Consider the following 17,887-nt stretch of genomic DNA (forward strand, 5'->3'; position numbering starts at 1 on the left):
GGGGCATTGTTACTCTTAATATGAACACAGGTGCTATGGTTTCTAATTCATTCAGTTCGTTATGCATATTTTTGCTTTTCATTCAGGCAAAATTTGCCCATGTGCCTGCTATACATAGCAGAGTTTGTTTGTGTATATGGGGCTTATGCAGGATGTCACCACCACACATCCTGCAAATGCCATTTTAAAGTGTAACTTCTGGCAATGCACATAGGGATTTAGAACAGTCCAAAAGCAGCTGCTGTGCTGTGTTGGCTGGCATCCGTCTGTCTCAGGAGAAAATGGAAGAGTGCGCCTTCAGGACTGAAGTCAAACCATTGCAGAGTTACAGTGCCTGCTATGTCTGTAGAGAGACATGTTTTGTCGCAGTTGGGGCAGATAAAGGTGTCTGGTTGTGCTGTTGCAGAAGCACCATGGCATTTCTTCTCTCTGTGCTTCTCCCAGCTGTCATTCCTCCTCTGGCCAATGTGGATACAGGACCTGACTGTCTCCAGGCACTGCAATTGCCTGCAAGGGATTCCCACACGGCAGAGTTAACGTTGCCAGCATTCGTATCACATCTGCAGACAGAAGCAAGCTCCCCATGCAACACACCCCTGGAGATCCTGCAATCTTCCATTCTGTGCACATGACCAAGCATAGACCTTGCTGAGACACAAATGTCAACATACAGGGAATGGGGCTTGGGATTCTGCCCTGCCATGTGATGCCCAAAATCTTCCTGCTGCATCGCATGTGGAAGGCGTTGAGGCATTGCTCCTGGCAGCTGTTAGTTGCCCACAAATCTATATGTGTTATTGAAAAATATAGAAAATGATCTTTCAGTTATGCAACTTGGGGTGAGCTCATCACACTCTTTGTGCAAAAACCCATGTATTTGTGGATTGTGGGTGCATGTATGAATCTACTACCCTTGATGTGACATTTCTGCTGTCATTGGACTTTACTGGCATCTAAGTTTTTTGATGATCAATCAATCACTTGGCCATGAAGCCCATTGTCTCTTAGCCTAGCCTAAGAGGTTAATTAATGTGCTAAAAGTGGAGGCGAGGGATCTACGGCAGAGCTGCTTGAAGAAAATTTGGGAAATAAATAAGATCTCAGGAAGAGTAAGAAGCCCTTGTCTTTGTTGCCATCATTTGTGAATAGTCGGGGGAGAACACACTGTTCAGTAGGGGCTTGAAACTGCGTACACTATGCGCTGTGCCTTTTAAGCACATTCGAAGCAGATTTTCCCCCTCAAAGAATTATGTGAACTGTAGTTTAAGGGTTGCTGGGAACTGTAATTCTGTGAAGTGTAAACTACAGGGTCCAGAATACTTTGAGAGACAAAATGCATTTGGAATGTGCTTTCAAAGCATAGGCCAGTCACTTATTTCTCAGCCGAAACAACTTCATAAGCAGAAGGTGGGAGCGAAGAACTGTGTACACATGATTCTATGATTCTACACACCCGAGCTTACGGGCGCCTTTCCCCGGTACACAGACCCTTCGCGATGCTAGAGGCAAGTCGCTTTCCATTGGTTTACGAGGGACCGCCTTCTACCTTCTGATTGGTGGTGACTGTCGTTTCGCGCTCTTGATTTGCTGTGGTCGAAGAAGGGCGGGGGTAGAGGAAAAGGTGGGCTCTTGCTTCGTTTCTGATTGGGCGCTTGAGACCTCGTTTCCTCCCGGCCTCTGAGGTTAGCGGAGAAGACACGAGCTGCTTCCGCCCGCGTCGCTCTTTTCCGCGCGTGCGCACTGCAAGGGGGCAAAAGGGATCCTTTGATGTTGAGCCGCGCGGTTCGCCTGGGGTCGCGTCCTTTGGGGTTTCGTGGTTCAAGCCAAGCGGGGAAATCGTCTCGTGCCATGGATCTGACGCACCTTCGGAAAGACTACAGGGGGGACGATGAGGTGAGGGAGCAGCATTAAACCCCAGAACATGTTTTTGCACTGCAGCGTTTCAGGGCCGGGAAATGTTGAAGGACAGAGTGCCTCTGAGCTTGTGCAGAGTGCGCGGCGTTTCTCAGGCCAGCGCTTAGCCTCGCAGTTTGACTTTCGCTCCGAAAAGAATCGTGGCGTAATAATAAAGGTGTTGTTTCTGAGCATATACAGAGTGGCTGAGCATATATAGAGACGCTCACTCGACTTAACACAAACAGATGCCGAAGGTATAAGAGAGTTGTGGAAAAATAAATGCCCACTATCTATTACATAATGGTCTGAGGGCCTCACTACCCAGTTTGTATTTGATCTAACCTATTTCATATAGATCTAACATATTTCATATAGGCATCAGTTTTAGGTGGATGTCTGTGGACATCTAAAGGGCTTATGTTAAAATTTGTATACTGATGGTTACTGTACCTACCTGCATTGTAGTCTATCATTATTGGCATATTATTTGCCGTTTCTATTTTTTCCTCTTCTCTCTCTTTATTTTTTCAATTTTCTTTCATCTTTCCTTTTCCTTCTCACTAAATTTGCAAGTAAACTAATAATAGAATCTCCTTGATGTTTGAAGCTGTGAACAAGGGATTAGATCAAATTGAAATTGCATTTAGAATCCCTTTGAAATCACTGGGGCTTACATTAGTCATGGCTTCACATCTAATTTAGGCTGGAACCCACCCAAGGCATCCAAAGCATATATTAAGAGACAAGGTAGAGAGCTTTTGCTTCAAACTGAGCACTATGAGACTGGGTCCAAAAGCTTGGGTGGGTGTGTCAATTGATAGATGCAGGCAGGTTTGGAGGAAAGGGTCAGGTGATGATTATGGAACCATGAAGGCTGGGAGGATGATGGAACAATTGGGGAATATCAAAAGGAGGGAAGGGGAAATGGAAAGGGTTGGTGAGTTTACAAGAACACAATAGGTGGTGTAGAAGCAGTAGGATATGACACACTGACCACATTTTGGAAATGAGAAGTGATAGATGTGTGACTGAAAGGGGAGAAGAACTGGCGTCAAACGGTGTAGCCACCTGCTAAAAATGTGGGTGTTTTTTTGTTCCCATCCCAGGCCTTTGAGGAGAAACATCTGACCTCCCTTAACCCTATTAAGCAGTTCTCTGTATGGTTTGAAGAAGCTATGAAGTGCCCATCTATTGGGGAAGTCAATGCCATGTGCTTAGCCACCTGTACTAGGTAGGAATCGTTGCCTGATGGCTTGTATTCTTGTTGCTTTATGGGTTTGGGAGACCCGGGGCCAAAGTAAAGAAGAAATATTTGCCTATCTACAAGCTGTGTTTATCCCTTCCCAGAGATGGACGGCCTTCTGCTCGGATGCTGCTTTTGAAGGGGTTTAGCCAGGAAGGCTTTCGCTTCTTCACTAACCATGAGAGCCGGAAAGGAAGAGAGCTGGTGAGTGCTACTTGTACAGAAAGATTATCGGAGAAAAGTTGAACCTTTGTAAACTGGCACCTCAGATTTACTTCTGTGGAGCTGACACTTTGAATCCAGGCTTCTTATTTTTTAAGTGAAACAGCAACAATCCTTTAGGATATCTACATTTTGTGACCAATATCAATTATGCAAAGTTAGGAAAGTTGCAAATATTTGCCTATTCGGCTTCCATTTTGCTGTGGGAACATACATAAGCACCTATGCAAGCTACTGAGGGGGAACTGGAAGTCTCATAGAAGCTATCTATGGCGTCTCAGTTTTTGCCGGCTCAGCAACAGGTGACCCTGAGCTAAACTGGGCCAGCCAAAGGGTTATGAGTACAAATTCCTCTTCCTTCTGCAAATAGACAATTCAAGCAGCAAGGAGCAGAGAGAGAGGCTGACTGAAAAAAAAGTACGACAAAAAACTCTTCAGTCTAAGAACCTCCTTCCATATCATCCTTGCCTTCTAGCTTAGGGAATCCAGGTGTCTCTGTGTAGACACCATATGTTTAAAGCACTTTCCGCCACCCCCAAAGAATGCAGGGAACACTACCTCTCACACAGCTACAATTCCCCACAAACTACAGTTCCCATGATTCTTTGTGGGAAGTCACATGCTCTGAATATATTATATGTACACAGCCTTAGTCAGCGGACACGGCAACTTTCTTTTCACTGTTGCTTTTCTCACCATTTGCAGGATTCAAACCCATTTGCTTCAATGGTCTTCTACTGGGAGCCCCTCAATCGTCAGGTAAACTGTCTTCTCTGCATCTACTGAAAAGAAGTCCTGTAGTCAAACTGGAAACCTCTGTAATACATGGGGTGGGTGACATGGTAAGAGGAGCTTTGGTGAACTTTTGTCCTGGCTGCTCCTTTTCATTTTCCCAGTTGCTGCTTATATGTGCTGAGTCTTACTGTATGTAGCCAGGTCTTGAGCAGATGGACAAGGGCATGATCTTGCTGCAGCTGGAGGCTCTTCCTCTTTGGCCTGTTCTGTGGAAGATGCTGAACTCTGATCTCAAGTATGGAAGGGACTGAAGTGTCAGTACTTTGCTTCAGCTCTTCTTGTATCTCGTGAAAATGAAATCATCCCTTTGGAACAGCTCGGAGGGAGTACTGTAGTTATCCTCTCTGGTTTGTAGCAAGTTTGCATTTTGGAACCAGAAACTGCTATTCATTGCGGTGTGTCTTGTTCTTTCAGCAACCTCCTCCCTACTGTCTTTCAGCTCCCTTTCCCAGCTCAGAGAGCCACGAGCAGGGCACCTTAAAATGTGGCCATGGGAAAGACTCCCATAGCAACTAGAAGTCATGTGCTTTCCCTCTCTGGCCATCTCTCTGCCATAGAGAGGCCATAGAGTCTGTGGGGTGTGAGTTTGCTATTCCTCCTCCCTCAAGATCTAATGATAGACAGCTGTTCCCGCCACTGCAAGGCAAGAAGCAACATGCTAGATGGAACAAGGCCATGGGCCACATCTGGACCACAGGCATTTGGAGGTGTAGGGTGGGAGAAAAGAACTTTTAATTCATCATATTTGGTTTCATGGACAATAGACAAAAAAATGACGTGGAACAGGAAAGTTTGGAATGAGCCTGTTTTTAACTTGGCAGTTTGATGGGTTTAAGAAGTAAGAGGGAATGTTTGCCCATGCAAGATTAAGTAGGTGGAAGGAGAAGAGACTTTTTTTGAGCAGTGCTTCACAGAAAACACGCAAATCAGAAGAGTTGGAATTGTCCAATTAAGTTTTAAAAATTAAGTTTTCCATCTCCACCCCCCTTCTCTTTTCTCATATTGGAGAGGAGCTTGGGGTAACCATGATTTGAACTACACAGCAAAGCCCCCTTACTAGCACATCCTCACTCTGGTCTTGTGCTTCACATGCTTTGAACTGAATTGCTTGCAGGTACGGATTGAGGGCCCCGTAGAGAAGCTTTCTGAGGAGGAATCAGAGAAGTACTTCTACACGCGTCCAAAGAGCAGCCAGATCGGGGCTGTAGTGAGTCATCAAAGCACGGTGATTGCGGACAGAGAGGTGAGGAGCTGCAGTGTTGGGGCTGCCCTTTCTTGAACCTGCGTTGGGGGTGGGGAAACAGTGTTGAAATATGCCTTTTCATGATAAGCTGGAGAGCTTGGGTGTACATGGTCAGACACGGTAACAAAAATGATAAACAGGTATCAAAACTTCCTTAACACAGAAGGTTCTCAAGGTGGACTGCTCCTCATCAGGGATATTGAAGAACAATTTCAGACATGGTTCTGCACAAAAGTTGAAAGCTCCTCCAAAACATAGGCATCCTGTAGTACAGGGGTGGGGAATGTCTGGCCCCTGGGCTTCATCATTTGACTTGCCAGGCCATTTCAGCTGATATGATTTCATATGATGTTGGATAACATCTGGCTTGGCCAGAAGGCTCTCTGATGGCAGTGCCTCTATACCCCCTGTTCAAAGCGCTGTGCAAGCCGTGCTTTAAGAGCAGCTTCCAAAGACCCCTGCAGTCAAAAAAGCTCAGGCAATTGACAAGCGGGCAGCTCAAATATGGTGCGGGAGATGGGCTAGAAAGGTTCCCCAACTCTGCTACAGTAGATATCCAGTGTGTCAAGACTTATTGTAGTTGAGCTTGAGTTCTTAACAGCCATTTTTAACACAAATAACTTTTAGATTTCTCTGTAATAGGTATGGGGGTATAGGTGTTTGAGTTTCTTTTTTTGGGGGGGGGGGGAATGTCTGAGCATCACCAGCCTCTCTTCTGTGAAATGGGTTTTTTTGTGTGGCTATGGCAGTTCCTTAGATTTCCATCTGTGTCCCTGGGTCCCAGAATGTTGTGGATTCCTGGCATATATCATTACAGTTTACCTTGCAGATCATTTGGCTGGAAGGTGGGATATAAAACTTTTAAATAAATTTGTAATAAATACATCTTTATTGGTTTAAAATACAATCTTACAATAAAGTTAAGCACAACAAAGTTAAGCACAGGAAAGAAAAATAGGAAAAGAAAAAGAAAGAAAAAGAATTCTCCACATCAAAAAGTACAAAAAGTTTAAAAGTAACAAGAAAAGAAGAAGAAAATAACAATTAAAAGTATCAGATATTTATGCAACATCATTTCTTACCCAATAATGTCTTCTGTGAAAAGCTTCCAATCATTCTCATTATACTTTTTCTATTAAAACCTTTAAATAAATTAATAATCTAGTCCTAACACCACCCATTATCAACTGAGCTTGTCCTTTGGTATCCCCTCCCTCCAGTTCTCAGCAAACAACATGACATGCTCGTTAGCCATTCTTACAGAGTGCAGATTATCCGCAAGCCTCTCTATATCCCCAAATCGGCTAGCAGATTGGAGTTGTTACCAAGCTCCCAGGTAGTGTCCTTTTGACGAAAAGCTTCACAGCCCTTTCCCTCTTTTTGTTAGTATTTAAGGAAGAAAAATGCAGAGCTGGAAGAGGTGTACCGAGAGGCTAAGGTGCCTAAACCAGCATATTGGTGAGTCAGGCCTCAGTGTGCATTCTGGCCGTTTGGTTTTCTGAATGTTGTCTCGATTGTGATCAGCCATAGATCCAGGACGTTGGTTTCAGAAACTTGTGATCTTTTTTTACAGTGGTGGATTGGGCTGGTTGGGATAAACTCAAGCCAAAGGAAGTTGAGGAACGTAGGTTGTGGCAAACACCACAGCAGGGATTAGAGAGTAGCTAAACCTCTTGATTTATTTCCGCACCCCCTGAGGTTTGTTTATATAGCTTACACAGCCCTATTACCAATTGGCGAGTTGGTGCTTTGTTGTTTTAGGGTTCTTTCTTTCAGTCTCTTTATCTCTCTCTCTCTCTCTCTTTTATCCCCTCCAGGGGAGGCTACATCTTGAAACCAAAAGTCATAGAATTCTGGCAGGGCCAGACAAACCGTTTGCATGACCGCATTGTTTTCCGGTACCTCCAAGACAGCAGTGCACCCTTGAAACCTATGACCCACAGAGGAGAGGACAACTGGATCTACGAGAGGCTGTCTCCTTGAGAAGCTTGTTCGCCCTCTTTTTTTTTAAGTGCCAAATTCTTTGTTCCCCCACTTGCCTCTCAGACAGAGCACCCAAAGAACCGCTGGACAAAGTCATAGACTAGGGAGACCTGGAACTGAAATCCTTGCAGTGCTGTTCAGTCAGCTGCTAACACTCAGCCTAGCCTACCTTACAAGGTACTGGTGAGGATAAAGTGGTGATAATCTCTGTAAACCATTGGAAGAAAGGCAGGTTGAAGCAGCCTAAACATTCTTGCGGAGAAGGGCAGTGCAAACTTGTAGCACGGGCTTCCTCCTACACAGAAAGCACAATCCCGACCGTTCTGTTTTAATTTTGAAATTGTTCTTTTTTATTTTGGGGCCCGCTAGCAGCACTGGTTCCTACAATCCCCGAGATCAGTCTCCCTGATTATTTTGTGTGTTTGTCCATTCCACCAGCAATCTCGCTCTTGCATATGCACTAAGCATGGTCATTTTTGAGACTATGTCACATTAAGGAAGCACAAATCTCTCCGTCTCTCAAACTGCATGTTCTACTTGAACTGTGCAAGCATTCATTCTGATCTAGAGAAGGACCTGAGCCAGCAAGCCACTGTTTCAGGATGTTGCCTGTTTGACTAGCAATCTCATGAGATCTGGACAACAGATGCATAGGAAACAGGGAAATAAGTTGGCATACATATATCCTCAAGCATGGTCTGCACTTTATTTAGCCTCAGTAATTTTCCTTGTAATTGGGTTGGAACCTGGGCGAGGCCCTCATGGATCTCTGAGCCCTGTTAAAAGGTACCTGCCAAATAATAATAATAATAATAATAATAATAATAATAATAATAATATAATTTTATTATTTACACACCGCCCATCTGGCTGGGTTGCCACAACCATTCTGGGCTACTTCCAACACATATAAATAAAGCATCAAACATTCAAAACTTCCCAGTACAGGGCTGCCTTCAGATGTCTTCTAAAAGTTTAATCTCCTTTTGCTTATCTCATGTATTTGGGCCCTGGAGGTAACAATATTTATGTTCAGGGTATGACTGCGCTACATATTTTTAAACTATTCACACATTTAGCTAATATTTCTCCCAAAGCATAAAACCTTGGGGATTTTCAATCCCCTAAAGCTATACTTTCCAGAGTTAGAGGTGCCGGTGGGAGATTATTAATTACCTGCCCTTCAGCCTAAGGTCGCCGGGCAAGTTACAACATTAGAACACAATATTAAAAGCAGCTTAAAACAACTTCTTTTTCAGACTGGCTTAATGCTGTGGCTAGCAAATATATCTGTGTGGTTCTGCATTACAATGGAGCAGATAGGCTTAGTTCAGTTTCTATAAATTCACTATATCAGGCATGATTAGAAGAGGCTTGTGCTCTGTGTTGAAGAGGACCCAGATTCTGAAACCAACAAAAATGAAAATTGGGAGGTCTGTTAAATGGGCAACCAAGATGGAGTTGGAAGAGACCTCCCAGGTCATCCAGTCCAGTGTGCCCAGTGCAGAAAATGCAGTAAAACAACATTGGCACACATATGTGGATTCTGGTGCAAGGACTGGGAGTGGTGGAAGGGGGACAGAGCAGCACTTATTAGGTGCTTGTAAAATTACAACCAAGGGTGTACAAGGACTATAAGTTCAGGAGCTCCATGGGCTGTGGCTGTGGTAGCACATATACTTTGCATGCAGATTCTAGATTCAGTCTGGCTGAAATTGCAGAGAGCTGCTGTCAGTCAGTGTGGACAGTACTGAGGAAGATGGGCTAATGATCTGACTTTGTATAAGGCAGTTTCCTATGTCCCCATGAACTAGAAAGGCTTAATGGGGGGGAAGACAGGTGGATGTTCTGCTCTGTCTTCCCTTCCTTTTTGCTTCTGATTTCACTGCCCCCCCCCACATTTTCTGACCTTCAATCTATAAAAGCTAGGAACTATTTAAAACAAAAAAGGCCTGAGATACTTGGGATGTGGAAATCTGACCTGGATATCAGATTTCATGCTTTCCTGACGGTCCCTAGGACAATCAAAGAGTTTGAGTCCAAAGTTGATCTTCCATTTAAAGAGGGAGGTGATTTCCAGCAAGCTTTTGCAACTGCAGCCCTTCCACATCCCTTTGCCAGGCCTCCCTAATCCATAGCAGAGGGCTGTACGGTGGGAAAGAGGCAGGAAATCCCCGTTTCACTAACATTCATTTTGAGGAACTCCTGTTCCTGCCTTGAGGTGTTATTTCCCAGTGTGACACCTTACATGCGCTTTGTGGTTCTTCCATAGACGAAACTGAAAGTGCAACAGTAAATACATTAGTCACTGATCCTAATGGGTCAGAGATGTGCTTTGGGGTGTGTGTGTGTGTGTGTGTGTGTGGCTCTGTTAATGTTCTTTGTGAAAGTCTTAAAAGTACTGGATATAGTCCTGATAATTCCTGTTGTTGCTCTGTCTGGGCAGTCCGGCGTCTGTAAGTGCTGCTGTGTACCAACTTTTGAGTCTGTGCCTATGTACATCTGGACAGTAAAAGTTCAGCCTAGTGAATGATAGTTGAAGGTGAATGTGGATTAATATTAACTTCTGTCCTGTTTCCCTCCCACAAAAAGTGTGTGTGTCTTCTTTCCTGCCTCCAGACGTGCTCTGGTGGGGGACATGTCATGCTCCTTCTGGGGTAGCTTCCCCATTTTTGGTCTCCACCCTGCCCTCATCTCTCACCTGTGGCTCCTAGAACTGTCAGCGTGCGGCAGTGGCCACACCCTGGGAAATTGTGTTGACTGGCTGGCTGGCTAAACCAGGTGAGGGTAGCCATTGGGTCTCAAGCCCTTGCTGAGTTAGTGAGGGGCAGAAGTGGCTCATCAAGCTGGAAAATTAGCCCATCTACTGTAGGAGAAGGAAAACTGATCCTAAACCGATACTTATTCATGAGAAAGACTTCAGGTATAAACGCAGAGGGAAAATCTGTATCCGTTGTCTTGCAGTACATCTTTAGGAGAAGAAAAAGCACTAAGGAGTAAATGCTTCACAACTCTGAAGTGATGACTGCCTACGGTTGGTGAAAATCATATGCTGAAACTAACCCCAGGCTAAAAGCAAGCAATTTAATCTTGGCAACTTTAAAAACTTCTCCAAAGAAACTCTTATGAGCACTGGTAAAAGAGGTTTGGATTCAGCTGACGAATGCCTGAAAGGAGGGAATCCCAGAGGGAAACCCCTGTGAGAGTTTGTGGCCTTATTACATAAGGCACAACCGGTGAAAAGTGGAAATACTGGATTTCTCTTCTGGTTTTACCTTGTCATCTACCCCCCTCCCCAAAGCATGCTGTTCTTCTACATTCCACCAGGGGGAGTTAGCGTGGGCTTTTCTCTGGTGTGCAGCCCAAGTCAGGTATCGGTTTGCTCTCTGTTCATTCTTGGGTTGCCTCCCAGTGAAACTGCATCCCTGATAACCTTTTGCCCTCTCTCAGCTCCCGGCGCATATTTGCCTTTTCAGTCATTGCTCCTTCGCTTGCTAATCGAGGGCTAAGATCTGCCAGAGCAGTTCACGGTTGATGATGGGATTCCCTAAAGCCTGGGAGAGCCCCCTTCTGCCTTGCCTCTGGAAACACCTGTTTCTGGAATGCTCCTCAACTTTCGCTTTCCTTGTTTTAGCCTGAGGCTTCACGTTGTCACTGTGGTGCCTGGAGATCAGAAGCATATCCTGAACCATGCAAAGCAATAAACACGAGAACATCGTCCCTGATCATGTGTGAAACCATGTGCACACACACACACAGAGATCGCCTGTGCATTTGTGAATTAAGGAAGAGGTCCCAAGTTGGAAGGTGTGAGTTCCAGTAAATCTGAACCTTAGTGCATCAAGTTTTAGAAACGTAGGGTATTTTATTACTAAAAAGTGATGTGACATCTTAAAAAGAATTGATGTACAGTGGTACCTCAGGTTACATACGCTTCAGGTTACATACGTGTCAGGTAACAGACTCCGTTAACCCAGAAATAGTGCTTCAGGTTAAGAACTTTGCTTCAGGATGAGAACAGAAATCGTGCTCCGGCGGTAGCAGGAGGCCCCATTAGCTAAAGTGGTGCTTCAGGTTAAGAAAAGTTTCAGGTTAAGAACAGACCTCTGGAACAAATTAAGTACTTAACCCGAGGTACCACTGTACTGTTGTACTTAACATTGTTAACTATGGCCTGGAGAACTAGGCTTCAAATCCCCTCCCAGCCTTGACGCTCACTGGATGGCCTTCAGCCAGTCACCATTTCTTGGGCTAGCCTACCTCACAAGGTTGCTCTAAAGATAAAATTGGGAGAGAGGAGAACCATTGAGATCTTTGCAGGAAAGGTGGGATATAAATGTAATAACTGGTCTCTTAAGAGACCAATCAGGCCATCCTGCATATTTCTGACAGGATTGTGTTGCATCTATTGGAACATTTATTTAGGTGTAAATCCCATTGAACTACATGAGGTTTGCTCTTGAGTAAACCTACAAGGGACACTGATATGTATGTCTTGCTTTCTCCTTCCTGAAAAAATGTAGTGCCTGGATCCCCCCCCCAGTTAAATATATTATAAACATGTGCCCACTTTGTGAACAGAGATGTAGCCAAAGTCAGTGGTCTCTGAAGTACATTGCTAATACTTGAGCTCTATAGAATCCAATTAAATCGCAAAGGGGTAGTGATGTGATGCTCAAATCTATCCTGGGTGTGATTGTAGGAGACTCCACATCACATTACTGCTGAGCCAGACAACCTTGGGCCTAACCTCTACCTCCCAGGGTTGAACTGAGGCGAACACTGTAAAAGTTCCTGGTACACTGTAAAAATGTGCCACAAAGATGATTATCCTTTGCCTGTGGGCCTTCGAGGAGGCCTCTTAATTTTGCTTCCTGCTTAGCTGGGACCCTGGAGCAGAACTGCAGGACTCTTGGCCTCTCCTTCAACCTACACAGTGAGATATTTGCAAAGAGGAAATGCTGGGCCTCTTAATATCAGAGGAGAGGGTATTTTAATTCTCCACCAGGATTTGCATCTCATGCCTGCATTCAAAAAGAGCTGTTAAGCTTTGTGACTATACCTTCGTTTTGGTCTGGGAATATCTGCTAGTGGTTCAGAGCCAGGAAGAAAGCTTTCTCTGCTGCTTCTGGAAGACAAGCAGTAGCAAGGGGCCCTGTCTCTCCCCAGACACCAAATACAAACTGCATAAGAAACAAATGGAGTAACAAACGTATTGGTTCTGTACTGAGTGAGCACCCAAGTACTGTACAGTGGTACCTCAGGTTAAGTACTTAATTCGTTCCGGAGGTCTGTACTTAACCTGAAACTGTTCTTAACCTGAAGCACTACTTTAGCTAATGGGGCCTCCTGCTGCTGCCGCGCCACCAGAGCACAATTTCTGTTCTCATCCTGAAGCAAAGTTCTTAACCTGAAGCAGTATTTCTGGGTTAGCGGACGCTGTAACCTGAAGCATATGTAACACGAGGTACCACTGTAGACCCATTTGCTAGGCAAGACAGTGTCATGTTGAGGGCACAGGCTAACACACTCACTTTCAATGTTTCCCTGATCCTCATATTCTTGTGTACAATAGTGTGATGTATACCACAACACACACAAATGCCTGATTATTAAGCCCTAGTCTGTACATGCAAACAGTGGTGCAGGAGAGAGAGAATGGTCTGAAGACACTTTGGATTGCTGGTAGGTGATCTGTTAAAACTTCCTTTAAACAGAAATCCACCACAGCAGGCAAAGGGCTGGATCTGTCTTCCTGCTCTGCTGACTTTCTGTTTGCAGGGTTGTATTTTTAATGTTTTTGAGGGCTTCAGGATGCTTCTGAGGTCAAAAACGTTTGAAGAAATCCTTCTGTAAAGAATTTTCAGTTTGCACCAATGTATAGGTACTGTCCTGCCTTCCCCAAACTGGTAACCTCCAGATAATTTGGCCTACAACTCCCATCAGCCCCAGCCAACATGGCCAATGTGAAGGGATGATGGGAGTTTTTAGCTGCATACATACTTTTAAAGCACATTCCCACCTCGAAAGAGTCCTGAGAATGGGAGTTTATCCCTCACAGGGCTATGATTCCCAGCATCCTTAATTACAGTTCCCAGGATCCTTTGGGAGGAAAATGTATGGAGTATATACAGTTGCAGTCCAAAAGGTCCAGGCAGGAGGGCATGCCAGGTTGTGGAAGACTGGCCTAGGAGTTGTTTCTTATTTTGTAGTAGTTACCAAGTGCTCAGCTATGAAGCATTATGTTAACACTCCAGTGAAGATCTGCACTCCAAGCTAAACTGACTCAAGTATTCATTTGAATCCAAGACCTTGCCCTGGCGCTTATTTTCACTTGTTAGGATTTCTCCCTGAGATATGTACAGTTCTAAAAAGGATGGATGTGTGTGTCTCAGCACAAGGTGAGTGCCTTTCACTTCGAGATGGCCACTTAAAGAGATATGGGGCTAGAAGAGTTTATCAGTCAGAGTTGTGCCTTGTACCCCTGATGCTGCTATTCCTGTTGTCGGGAGAGCAGTATCCATGCACACCTCTTGTTGGAAGTGCATCAGGGATCATTCATTTAGTAACCGAATGGTTAATTCTGTTTACAGTTAGCCAGCCAACCAAGAGGGTGTTGGTTGGGGTGGTGTTGCCTAGCAACCAGTCTGAATAGCATGATATTTGCTGAGGTAACTCCTACTCTGATTGGCTGTGGAGGTCTGAGGGAGTTTTCCTTATACGTTAGTTGAATATCTTTCTCCTATAAACAAAGGCTGTAAATAAGACAAAACCTCTCTGTTCATTTCTCCTCATATTTTTTGTGCCCCTAACACAAAGAGGAAATAAAGGTAGATGGAGGGGGTTGAAGATGCATCTGGACGCAACTGAATAGACCTTTTTGTAGCATCTAAAGCAGAAATAGCTTCATAAAGAACCTGTTTGAAGCACACACACACACACACAGCTGGGTGGGGTCATATTTGAAACTAAACAGAAATAAAACGGGGACATTTCAGCGTAAAGAAAGGCTATATTGTATGGACGTGCTCTGTATTGAATTCTTGGATGTACAACCATGCTCCAATCTGCCCAAAGGGGATTGTATTTCCTGCAGCTGACACTGTCCTTAGAATCTATTATCAAAACAGAACACAGTAAGTTCTTTTGTCCCAGGATGAACTGACCTACTACACTCTGGAGATCAAGGTATAAGGATGAGATGACCATAGAAACAACTCATCTCTCACTCCTGCCATTGGGTGTGCTCCTGTGATGTCACACAATAACCACAAATTAATTAAAGAGAAGGCTATATCATAGAATGGTGGAAAACAGTCTGGCCACTTTAAATAATATGAAAGATCAGTGGGAGAAAGAAGACAAAGAGGAACTGGGGGGCAATGGGGATTCCTAAGGATAGATAGGTCTGGGGGCTGATGATATGAAAGGTGGCCGGGGAGAGAAGGCAGCTAACATATTGGCTCAAAACAGGTAGTCAAAACCTAGCTGTAGGTCTTAATCATGTAAAATCAGCCCTTCCCTTAAATCACATAACATTGTTTCCTTCTCATGTTATGATCACAACCCTGTCTGGGCCCGTGTTTGCATGCAACGACTTACTAGGGAGACACTCTGTGTAAGCTCAGAGATAATCTCATCACTATAATTAACTACAATTCCCAGTGTGGTTTAACAGTCAATCCCTCTTCACAGGGAACTCTGGGAATTGTAGATCTAGAAGGTAATTAAGCGTTTCCTAACAACTCTCAAAACTTTTAACAAATGATAGCCCCCAGAATTATTTGGGCGAATCCATGACTATTTAAAGTGGTTTCAGAGTGCTTTAAATGTATGTTGCAAATGTGGCCTAATGCTTTCTATTGAGATGGGTGAGGGTGGGGGAAGTTTCGCCTTTTGAAACCCAATATATTTGGGGCAACGGTTGGGGACAAGTTTTTTGCAGCAAGCAATTCTTGCCAATTAGGAAGACAAACTGTGATGAAGTTCAATGAAACTGGTGTGCAAAGTTCAGCAGAACAGTAGGTTTTTATGAGTATAAACTGAGGTTGATAGGTGAGTTATTAATACAGTTCTTCACAGCAAGTGTTCACCTGACTTGCCAGACAGCCTTGGCAGGGACTGACTGGAGGCAACTGAACTGAATGTGGGAAAAGGACAACCTTGAATTCAATGTATGTTGCCATCATTTTCAGAAGTCCTTCCCTCCACTGTAATGGATCTGAGTTAATATGGTTTGGACTGAATTGGATGTTTGCTGGCATTTAGGTGACACTTTGAGCAAGGACCCTTGAACTTGGATATCAGGCTATGGAGTAAATATGAACCAAACAGTCTCTCCCTGTGATCCCCCAAACAAGTCCTGCACATACATGCACAGAGAAGTGGCTGGTACCAGAGGCAGGATCTTTTTGTCATAGGCTTTGCTCTTCTGGAACTCTCTCCCTTAGAATCCCATCTTTGGAAACTTTTAAGAAACAAACCCATTTTTATTCCAATCTACTTTTTATTAATCACTTCATTTTTTTATTGATCGCCGTTGACATTTTGACCTCCTATTGTTCAATTTTAAGGAGTGTGTCGTTTTAATTGGACATTTTTTAAAAAATTTTTTTATCATGAATGCACTTTTTGAAATTTTGTACCCTGCCTTGAAGGAGCAGTTGCGCCCCCAAAAGTGGTATATAAAGCAGGTGGACAAATAAGAAAATAAGAAAAACAGCTTCTGACGACTCAAGCTAGTGAGACATTCCTCGAGGGCAGGGATAAGGAATTTACTTTGCTCTGAGGGACACATTCCCTCTTACAGCCTTTCTCAACCTGTGGATCCCCAGATGTTGTTGAACTACAACTCCCATCACCCCTAGCTAGCAAAGCCAGAGCTCAGGGATGATGAGAGTTATAGTCCATCAACATCTGGGGACCCACAGGTTGAGAACCACTGCTAGGAGAACCTTGTGGGTGGGGCCTTAGGCAAAAGTGGGTGGGCCACTTTGTACTCTAGGTTACATTCCAGCAACACAAAGATCAAAGGTTTCCACTCACATATACACAAACATTTCCTCTTCTTTCATCAAGGCAAGCAAGAGGTGTTATTACAGTTCGGAGATACGTTCCAGTTAGGCAAAGGCACTCAGAGAGGGTGTGGAGCAGGAGGGCTGGTGTGCTGGGTGTCACCAGGGCAGAGAGGGGTGTGACGTGGGGAGAGTTCAAAATGTGAGATAAAGAGGCCCGGAGGGTGACATTTTGCACCCAAGCCTGAGGGATCCCCACCCCTGCCATGAGGTTTACTGTTCAGTTTGAGCTGGAGAGAAATGACCTTTTGATCCCTGCATAGATCAGTCATAAAACAAAATGCATGTTACTAGGGTTGCAATTCCATGCTAAAGCACGCTTTTCTCTATAAACATCCCTAATGCTGCACAGTGGAGGGAGGAAAAACATAAAGTCACAGATGATGGTGAGAGAAATGCCCGTTTTGCAGTCCGAGTAGATGGAAAAGGGAAAGGTTTCATGTAGGGCTTATGTGACGCATTGTAGCTGGATATTTCATCCCTTGGAGGAAAGTTAAGGCTTCTGAGCAAGGGCATGTTCAGTTTCTATTATTATTATTATTATTATTATTATTATTATTATTACCATCATCATCGATTGCTGACTCCAGAATATCCCTTGGATCAAACCTGCACAAATTGTGGCCCATCACTGAATACACAGCCCTCCAGCCTTATCTGGTGGTCCTCGATAAACCTGTTTTTGCAGCATTCCCCTGACTGCAAAATAGGCGTAGTGGGATGTTCATCACATGCCTGACACGCCAGAATGCATTCCCGTGGGTCTGTTGAGCTTGGTGGGTCACAATTGTGGAGGCTGGCACCATACAAGGACAGATTAGAATCTCCAGCTTTAGCAGGGCACACTGGCCTCAAGAGGTGACAACAAGGCTGGTTTCATTGCTGAGCAGCCCCTGAGCAAGGTACCTCCCCACCCCTCAGCAATGAAATTACATTGTACCAGTAGCTTAACCTAGGAACCCACCTACCATTTAAATTTCCCACAATGCCTGGAGGTTCTAGTGTGGCCACCAATACTTTCTATGGTGCCCGTGAAAGGTCTTAGTAATTTGAGCCCACCCCCCATATCCACAATGCAAAAAAGACTGCTCTTGCAACTCAGTTCCTGTTTGCACTTGCTTGTTCTCTGCATAAATTGCACATTCCCTTTCCCTCTTTGATTTGGGAGGGGGAGTCGAAGTGGTGGCACACTGACACTATTCTGTGTTCCTGTCTCTTTCGTTTAGATGTGGTAGCCATTTTGTTATGCCATGCCCCCACAGCAGCCATTTTATGTTATGCCATGCCAGGCCCTCCAAGTGTCCCTAGTTTCCAGGGATGTCCCTGATTTAGAGAAGCCGTCCTGGTTTCTGATTTGATTCTGGAATGTCCCACTTTCCCTTAGAATGTCCCTATTTTCATTGGAGAAATGTTGGAGGGTATGGAGTTATC

The 17,887-nt window shown here is 44.4% G+C and overlaps 1 protein-coding gene across 1 annotated transcript; it reads left to right on the forward strand.

Moving 5' to 3' along the window:
• The first annotated feature begins 1,708 nt into the window (after positions 1-1,708).
• PNPO (pyridoxamine 5'-phosphate oxidase) lies at positions 1,709-9,917 on the forward strand. Its single transcript, XM_081836483.1, has 7 exons — positions 1,709-1,893; positions 3,003-3,127; positions 3,244-3,343; positions 4,067-4,120; positions 5,271-5,399; positions 6,787-6,857; positions 7,217-9,917. The coding sequence occupies exons 1-7, from the start codon at positions 1,768-1,770 to the stop codon at positions 7,380-7,382; spliced, it is 771 nt and encodes a 256-aa protein (XP_081692609.1). The 5' UTR covers positions 1,709-1,767; the 3' UTR covers positions 7,383-9,917.
• The last annotated feature ends 7,970 nt before the right edge of the window (positions 9,918-17,887 follow it).

Source organism: Podarcis erhardii (assembly GCF_964252035.2).
Source record: "Podarcis erhardii genome assembly, chromosome: 13".
Lineage (NCBI taxonomy): Eukaryota > Metazoa > Chordata > Lepidosauria > Squamata > Lacertidae > Podarcis > Podarcis erhardii.

Coding starts and splice junctions, on each gene's coding strand:
- PNPO (XM_081836483.1), top strand. CDS start 1,768: ATGTTGAGCCGCGCGGTTCGCCTGGGGTCGCGTCCTTTGGGGTTTCGT. Junction 5,400..6,786: donor CGGTGATTGCGGACAGAGAG/GTGAGGAGCTGC, acceptor TCTTTTTGTTAG/TATTTAAGGAAGAAAAATGC. Junction 6,858..7,216: donor GTGCCTAAACCAGCATATTG/GTGAGTCAGGCC, acceptor TATCCCCTCCAG/GGGAGGCTACATCTTGAAAC.